At 40.4% G+C, this 9,157-nt stretch overlaps 1 protein-coding gene across 9 annotated transcripts in view; it reads right to left on the minus strand.

Annotated features, from left to right (window-relative positions):
- Positions 1 to 6,252: 6,252 nt before the first annotated feature.
- The window catches only part of LOC123137354 (uncharacterized), a 7,744-nt gene continuing 4,839 nt past the window's right edge, over positions 6,253 to 9,157 (minus strand). The window contains exons 1-6 of one of the 9 annotated variants that reach the window (XR_006468203.1): positions 8,671 to 9,151; positions 8,485 to 8,556; positions 7,962 to 8,036; positions 6,877 to 6,944; positions 6,657 to 6,756; positions 6,253 to 6,531 (exon numbers count right to left, since the gene is read on the minus strand). Coding sequence is in view for 7 of the 9 variants with exons in the window: in XM_044557071.1 (XP_044413006.1) it covers positions 8,682 to 8,769 (88 nt within the window). In the remaining 2 variants the exon portion in view is untranslated. Of the gene's footprint in view, positions 6,532 to 6,656; positions 6,757 to 6,876; positions 6,945 to 7,930; positions 8,037 to 8,484; positions 8,577 to 8,670; positions 9,152 to 9,157 lie in introns of those variants that run through there. The other 8 variants (XR_006468196.1, XM_044557071.1, XM_044557085.1 and 5 more) reach the window with 8 other exon arrangements.

The following is a 9,157-nucleotide window of genomic DNA, read 5'->3' on the forward strand; positions in this document are numbered from 1 at the left end:
GGGTTTCGGACGAAAACTCATCTACTACAAAGGGATTTCATTTTTTTTCTTTGCATAATCAAAGACATCATCAGAGCCATTATCAGAATAGTTGTGGAGAGAAAGTCTTCAGTTTTTCTTCGCCTGTGTCCCTTTCTTATTGCGTCGTAACCATGGATAATCTTCATCGTTTAATAGGGTGCTTGGGCTAGCCTTCACTTTGAAGGGAGGAATTTCATGAAACTTTTCATAATCTTAAGACATATGTCTGTCTTGCCCTCCACTCCCATGATGTCTCTTTTCCCTGAAAGAACTATGTGGCACTTTGACTCATCGTATGATGTATTCGCTTCCTTTTCTTTTTCTTGGTTTGGTAGACATGTCCTTCACATAGAAAACCTGCTCCACATCATTGGCTAGGATGAATGGTTCATTTGTGTACCCAACATTGTTCAGATCCACTGTTGTCATTCCGTACTGCGGGTCTACCTGTACCCTGCCTCCTGACAGATTAACCCATTTGCACCGAAACAAAGGGGCCTTAAAATCATCTCCATAGTCAAGTTCCCATATGTCCACTATGTAACCATAATATGTATCCTTTCCCCTCTTGGTTGCTGCATCAAAGCGGACACCACTATTTTGGTTGGTGCTCTTTTGATCTTGGGCGATTTTGTAAAAGTATTACCCATTTATGTCATACCCTTTGTAAGTCAATATAGTCGAAGATGGTCCCCTAGCCAACGAGTACATCTCATCTCCAACAGTGTTGTCATCCATGAGATGTGTTTGCAACCAACTGTCGAAAGTCCTGATATGTTCACATGTAATCCAGTCACCACACTGCTCCGGGTGTTTGGAGCGCAGAATATTCTTGTGTTCATTGACATACGGGGTCACCAAGGTAGAATTCTGTAGAACTGTGTAGTGTGCTTGAGACCAAGAGTGCCCGTCCCTACATATTATTGAGTCCACTCCTAGCGTGCCTTTTCTAGTCAGTCTCCCCTCACACCGTGATTGAGGGAGACCAATATTCTTAAGGTCAGGAATGAAGTCAACACAAAACCTAGTGACCTCCTTTGTTTCATGGCCCATGGAGATGCTTCCTTCTGGCCTAGCACAGTTACAAACATATTTCTTTAAGACTCCCATGAACCTCTCAAAGGGGAACATATTGTGTAGAAATATAGGGCCCAAAATGCCAATCACATCAACTAGATGAACTAGGACGTGCATCACGGTATTTAAGAAGGATGGTGGGAACACCAGCTCGAAACTGACAAGACATTGCACCAAATCACTCTTTAACCTTGGTCGGATTTCTAGATCGGTTACTTTCTAAGAGATTGCATTGAAGAATGCACATAGCTTCACAATGGCTAATTGAACATTTTCCGATGGAAACCCCCTCAATGCAACCAGAAGCAGTTGCATCATAATCACGTGGCAGTCATGAGACTTTAGGCTCTGGAACTTTTTCTCTGGGATATTTATTATTCCCTTTATATTGGACGAGAAGCTACACAGGAACTTCATACTGAGCAGGCATTCAAAGAAGATTTCCTTCTCTTCTTTGATAAGAGCGTAGCTGGCAGGACCTTGATACTGCTTTGGATGCATGCCGTCTTTTTCGTGCACACGTTGTTGGTCCTCCTATGCCTCCGGTGTATCTTTTGTCTTCCCATACATGCCCAAGAATCCTTGCAGGTTCACGCAAAGATTCTTCGTCACGTGCATCACGTCGGCTGCAGAGCGGACCTCTAGGTCTTTCCAATAGGGTAGGTCCCAAAATATAGGTTTCTTCTTCCACATGGGTGTGCGTCCCTCAACGTCATTCAGAATAGATAGTCCTCCAGGACCCTTTCCAAAGATTACTTGTAAATCATTGACCATATCTAGTATGTGATCACTAGTACGCAGGGTGGGATTCCTCCGGTGATCTGCCTCACCTTTGAAATGCTTGCCTTTCTTTCGACATTGATGGTTGGTCGGAAGAAATCAACGATGTCCCGGGTACACATTCTTCCTGCATTTGTCCAAATATATACTTTTGATGTCATCTAAACAGTGTGTGCATGCGTGGTATCCCTTGTTTGTCTGTCCTGAAAGGTTACTGAGAGCAGGCCCATCATTGATGGTTACATACAGCAACGCATGTAGGTCAAATTCCTCCTGGTTGTGCTCATCCCACACACGTACACCTTTTCTATTTCACACCTATAAAAGTTCTTCAACTAATGGCCTTAGATACACATCAATGTCGTTCCCGGGTTGCTTAGGGCCTTGGATGAGCACTGGCATCATAATGAACTTCCTCTTCATGCACAACCAAGGAGGAAGGTTATAGATACATAGAGTCACGGAGCAGGTGCTATGATTGTTGTTCTGCTCCCCAAAAGGATTAATGCCATCTGCGCTTAAACCAAACCATACGTTCCTTGCATCATCTACAAAGTCCCCCCACCTTCTCTCGATTTTTCTCCACTACGACCCGTGAGCGGGTGCTCTCAACCTTACGTCTTTCTTACGGTCCTCTTTGTGCCATCGCATCAACTTGGCATGCTCTTTGTTTCTGAACAGACGTTTCAACCATGGTATTATACGAGCATACCACATCACCTTGGCAGGAACCCTCTTCCTAGGGCGCTCGCCCTCAACATCACCAGGGTCATCTCGTCTGATCTTATACCGCAATGCACCGCATACCAGGCATGCGTTCAATTCCTTGTACTCACCGCGGTAGAGGATGAAATCATTAGGGCGTGCATGTATCTTCTGCACCTCCAATCCTAGAGGGCATAGAACCCTTCTTTGCTTCGTACATACTATCGGGCAATTCATTATCCTTTGGAAGCTTCTTCTTTAATATTTTCAGAAGCTTCCCAAATATGTTGTCAGATACACCATTGTCTGCCTTCCATTTGCAGCAATTCCATTGTGGTACCGAGTTTTGTGTTTTCATCTTTGCAATTTGGGTACAACCCTTTTTGTGATCCTCTAACATGCAATCGAACTTCATCTTCTCCCTTTCACTTTGGCATTGTCTCTTTGCATCAACAATGACCCGACGAAGATCATCATCTGGCACATCGTCTGGTTCCTCTTGATCTTTAGCTTCCCCCGTTGCAGTATAACCATATTCAGGGGGCGGATAGTTGTCATCAAGGTTATCAGAATCACGATCATGTTATACGATTCTACGACTTTGTGATCCAAACTAACCCATCTGATTCTACGATCTTAGTTCATGGAATCTATGTTTCTACGATCCTGATAGTGAAGATTCTACGATTTGCGATCCTACCATTTCGATCCGATTCAAAATCGTGATTCTGACAACCTTGGTTGTCATCATCCCCTTCTTCTTTGTTTTCTTCCATCGTAACCCCTCTTTCTCCGTGATTGGTCCAGACATTATAGTGTGGCATGAAACCCTTCTTAAGTAGGTGTACATGAAGTGTTTTGGAGTTAGAGTAATCCTTCTATTCTCACATATAGGGCATTGGAAAATACATAAAACCATTATGCTTGTTTGCCTCAGCCACTTCGAGAAAATTATGCAGGCCCTCAATGTACTCGGAGGTGCATCTGTCACCGTACATCCATTGACGGTTCATCTGCGTGCATTATATAATTAAGTGTATCAAAAACCATTATAGAACATCATGAATAGAGAAGTGACCAAATTAATAGAATTTATCATCACATTAAAATCAAAGTACAGTAGTGATCCAATGTTATTACTGGAAAAATAAATACATAAAGTTCATACATAGTTCTCATAGAACAACATATAGCTCTCTAGAGCATCTAATTAAAACATACATTGAAACTATGTAAAACATTTAAATGCAACAACAAATGTGATCAAGATTGCAACTAAGATAACAATTGATCCAACAGCATAGTGATACCAAGCCTCTTGATTAACGGCATATTTTTTAATCTTTCTAATCTTCAAGGGTATTTCATCTGTCTTGATCTTGTGATCATGGACGACATCCGCAACATGCAACTCCAATTCTATCTTCTCCTCCTCAACTCTTTTCAATTTTCTCTTCAAGTAATTATTTTCATTTTCAGCTAAATTTAACCTCTCGACAAGAGGGTCGGTTGGAATTTCCAGTTCACATACGTCCTAGATAAAAACATCTATGTCATGTTCGTTGGCATAATTGTCATAAACACTAAATAAAACAAATAGTTATAAAAGATAATATACCACGTCTGAATCATAGACAAGACGAGGGCTGACGGGGCGGATACCAAAACCATGGCACTATATAATAACAAACAATAATAAAAGTAAGAAAAGCATACAAGTATCTATCTAAATCATACAGGTAAGATTTTTTTTCTTTTGGAAAAAAGATAAGAACAAGAGGCTCACCACGGTGGTGTCGGCGACGAGATCGGTGCTGGCGATCGACAGCGGTGAGGACGGGGACGGGACGACACCCTACACATGTGCAGGCTCTAAGAAGTTAGTTTGAGCTCAAATTGTGCATCTAAATCAAAAGAACTCCCACATACACTCCTACACTAAAACCCACAAACCACTCTACTTATAGAGCATTTGAAATGAGCTAAACTAGCAGAGAGATGAAAGGATGAAGTAGCTAACCTTTTAGAACACGTGTGTAGATGGTGCACCGCCAAACCTAGACAAATCTTGGGGAAAATGGAGTTTGGAGGACGAGCTTGGAGAGTAGAAAGCTTAAGTGTTGCTCCGGTATTTCATCGAACACCTCATGTGCATAGGAGGTGAAAACAGAGAGCAGCACACCTCCCACCCTTTCCACAGCCAAAAAATAGAGGATATGGGGGGCGTGGATATATATACGCAAAACTTTAGTCCCGATTTGTGTCTAAAACTGGGACTAAAGGACAACCTTTGGTCCCGGTTCCAGACACCAGCCGGGACTAAAGGGGTTGCGCCAGGAGCGAGGCCCTTTAGTCCCGGTTCGTTTCTGGAACCGCGACCAAAGGGGTCAGATGAACCGGGACCCTGGCCCGGCCGGCACCCTGGCCTCACGAACCGGGAGTGATGCACCCATTGGTCCCGGTTCTTAGGAGAACCGGGATTAATGCCCTTTTCTGGCCTGAACCAAAGCCATGTTTTCTATTAGTGCATGGTTGGCTTGTGTTGTAGACAAACCCAAGCCGAAGAAGAATAATGATGGATGACGTAAAAAGGTTGAGCTAATTGCGGAGGAGGTCTTTAGAGTGACGCTAGGATGGAAGATGGCGCGCAGGATCACTGCTGGGTCAAAAAATGCTAGTGTGCTGTCAGAAAACAATCTCTCGAGCTCTTGCTTCTCCTTTGGCCTCAATCTTACTGCCTTTCCTGCTGTCCTTGGTCTAGTTTAGTCTTAGTTTGGTCAAAAGCTTCTAGTTGTTATGGAGAAATAGTTGACCCGTTGCGCCACGCAGAGACCCGCTGAAAACATGTTGTCGATGAAAATAGTTTCATTTTACAAAAACATATTCAATACTGGTAGTAGAAAGCACATGTGCTAGACCATGCTATATTTAAAATATGTTTATCACCCCGAGAAATCTGAGTGTGAAAAACAAACCATATTTGTATAACATGTATAAACAGTTAAGAAAGCTTTTTTAGCTGAAAATATGGTTATCGCACTGAGAAATCTGAGTTTGAAAAGAAAAATTTATATAAGAACATTAAATGGCAGAATGACCCAGTGGCAACATGTAGTGCTAAATGTTAACTACAAATCCGTAGGTTGTCCGTTTGGGCATCTTTCTCGTCTTTCTAAATTTTGAAATTGCAATATACTGGTATGCTTTCCTCTGCCCCATCAATCCCCACAATCGGGATGTGCAGAGGCAGCTCTATGCATGAGAAGGGCTTTCAAGTGGCGTGCTCTCTGGATGACCCATTGCGCCAAATGGCGCAAAGGCCTATTTAAAACCATGAACACTTTGAAAATATTTGCATTTTTTAATAACTATACGCTTGAGCAATCACATAGGACATGAATTGTAACTACTTTTATAAAAAAGAATAGACTTGCCTTTCAAAATATATACTTGAGCATGCATAATTTGTTATGTTATTCAGGAACACAGAGGCATAAGTTTAAAAAATTCAAACAAAGAATGAAATGTAAATAGTTGCTGAATGTAATTATGCAATAAATTAGAACATCGGTGGGTCAAATAACTGAGCCTGCAATTAGAAAGTCCAAATAGCTTACGCTAAAAAGAAGGTAAACATAGGCGACACAGTAAAAAAGAAGGTAAACATAGTTGACACAATAAAGCCTGGTTTGATGAACTCCATTGCACACTTTGTGGTGTTTGATGAATAAAGCTACCCCTCAAAAAAAGTGACACAATAAAATGTACTTAATACACGGCGAACATTTCTTATAAATAGTGGTCAATTACATCATATAATTTGGTTCTGTACAAAAGAAAGTTTCCTCTTTTGTGTATATATATCCTAAACACCATCCCTTGCGATGAACTCTTTGTCTTTGTCCACAAATTTGGTTATTCACCATCCAGCATGTCAGTTGCAGTCTCCTGAAGCATAGGAACAACATAAGTTAAAACAATCTGGTCAAACATACACTAAGAATATACTCATGGGCATTATCGACAGATTAAACCCAAGTTATAGTGCAACAGGTTCTCTGTAAAGAATTAACCTGAGAAGGTCGTTCTTCAAGCTAACTCCTAGGTCCTAGCAGAAGATGATGCATCTAAGCGAAGCTGCCTGGAGATTTCTTATATGTCCCTTGCTCTCCACTGCAACAGATAGTTGGAATGGCATATAAGATAAGTGTGAGGTACTGACAGAAGATCACTCTCAAAAGGCACATTCAGTATGTGTATGTAATGATATAGAGGCATTATTAATTAAGTAACCTGAATAAGTTGTTGCATATTTCTTCTAGGGACAACTGTTTACATAGTTCTTCTATATCCATTGCTCTCTGATGTAACGATTAAAATGGCAAACAAAGTAATTCTTAGGCATTGATATTACTGACTTACTTGTTCGCAGGCATATACTGAAATCGAGAGCATAAAGGTAATATGTTATAGCATATATCTGTACTATAAGTAACAAAAGAGTAGTCTCTTTAATTTTTTCAACATAACAGTCTACTTATCTGATGCACTTGGACTAACAGGAACATAAGAAAACACCAATGACTAATCATTTGGAAGGCAGCATGGCTGAGTCCTACACATGGCTAGTTAAGCCCTCTTGCCAAGCTGGAAAGTTTCTTACAAATGCGGAAATATCCATAAGATTGCATCTCTCATGTTCTACTCAAATAATATTTTGTATATATCAGAGGTTTCAAAAGCTAGGTACCAGTTAACTCCTATCGTGTTTGTTTGTATATATATATATCATTGGTCTGTTTTATTCTAGAGCCTTACTAACCAAATAAAGATCAAAATTTTGAAGTAAATTCTATGCCTAGAAACCAAATAAGAAACAACAACAACAACAACAACAACAAAGCCTTTAGTCCCAAGCAAGTTGGGGTAGGCTAGAGGTGAAACCCATAAGATCTCGCAACCAACTCATGGCTCTGGCACATGGATAGCAAGCTTCCATGCACCCCTGTCCATAGCTAGCTCTTCGGTGATACCCCAATCCTTCAGGACTCTCTTAACGGACTCCTCCCATGTCAAATCCTAGAAACCAAATAAGAACTACACTAAAAATATTTATGAATTACTACAACTATACAGACCATTTTAGACTAGTTTAGTATGAGACTGTAATCAAGAATAATGAATGTAGGTGATCTGATATCTTGTTCGAACAATAAAATAAATAAGGACAGATAGGCAATGGATTTGACCAACAAACCAAATACTTCTAGATCTGTACGAACTTCTAAAGAATTGATCAAATCTTAAAAGTTGGAAAGGCTAAGCAGATAGAGTAATGATATGTTACAGGAATAAGCAAGCATGTCCGCTGACCATACATAGTAGTTGATTAGCGATGATGCACTCAATGTGAAGCGGTGTTTCCATGCCTATCAGGATAAAGGTATTCTTTTCTGCAAGGATAAACATGGAAGTGGAGTGATCAAGCACACCGAAAAGAGTTTTCATGAATTAAAATTAAGAAACAGAATATGGAAATAAGTGTTTTGAAACATAGAACTTTGGAGCTGCACAAAAGATGCAACTGAAGAGGAGGACACCCCTAAATGAAAACATCGAGTTAAAAAATTAAGCTAGCAAACCAGTCTGGCCTATTATATATCCCACATGGACAGTAGCACCTACATATTGAAGCAACAAAATTGACCAAAAAAATCCCCATATATGAACATCACAATCAGTGGGCATTAACTAAACATAAATTAAGCATAGATGTTGTCGAGTAGAAGCTAATATTATAGGATAGGTGACCTAAAGTGAAACACATGACATAACACAAAGTTAAAGTATGCTTAGCGGAGGAATTTAGCAACAACACATGGGAACAGATCTGGGCTGTACCTATAGGTAATTAATCTCTGCATAGATGGCGCAGAGTAGTAACTGCCTTGATTTCTTTGCTGTCCCAGCCCCCTGTCCAATAGCACATCTCCCTTTTAGAAATTATCGTGGTCAGAAATGAACAATCGCTATGTCTATCTAGGCTTAAAGAACGCATAGGTAGACAGACAATATATGAATTGACACCTTTCTTTTGGTCATCTACCCCTGGTCATCCTTATCATTCTTTCCTTCAACAGAAGATGAAAGAGCTTCAGCCTTATCATCAGACTTCTCCTGGTGCACCTAGAAAACCAAGTAGTTTGGTAACGGAGCAAGATGAGATATTAATATCCAAAGGTAAATAAATTGGCACGGGCAGGTTTCAGCTCACTCAATCAGTTACACAGCTTCGAATAGAATTTCTTTATGGCCATCTATATATTTTTATCTCCGTAAAACATGCGACACTAAGTTTTCTTCCTCATGTGAGATAAGCATTTGATTGTACAATTGTGCAATTGAGCAAGGCATGAGAGAAAGCTATATCAACACAGCAGCTGTAAGTTTTCTTCCTCATGTGAGATAAGCATTTGACTGTACAATTGCGCAATCAAGCAAGGCATGAGAGAAAGCTATATCAACACATCAGTTATCTTTTGGTGTACAATCGAGTTGCTTTCATATCTTTCCC

Source organism: Triticum aestivum, chromosome 1B, assembly GCF_018294505.1.
Source record: "Triticum aestivum cultivar Chinese Spring chromosome 1B, IWGSC CS RefSeq v2.1, whole genome shotgun sequence".
Taxonomy (NCBI): domain Eukaryota; kingdom Viridiplantae; phylum Streptophyta; class Magnoliopsida; order Poales; family Poaceae; genus Triticum; species Triticum aestivum.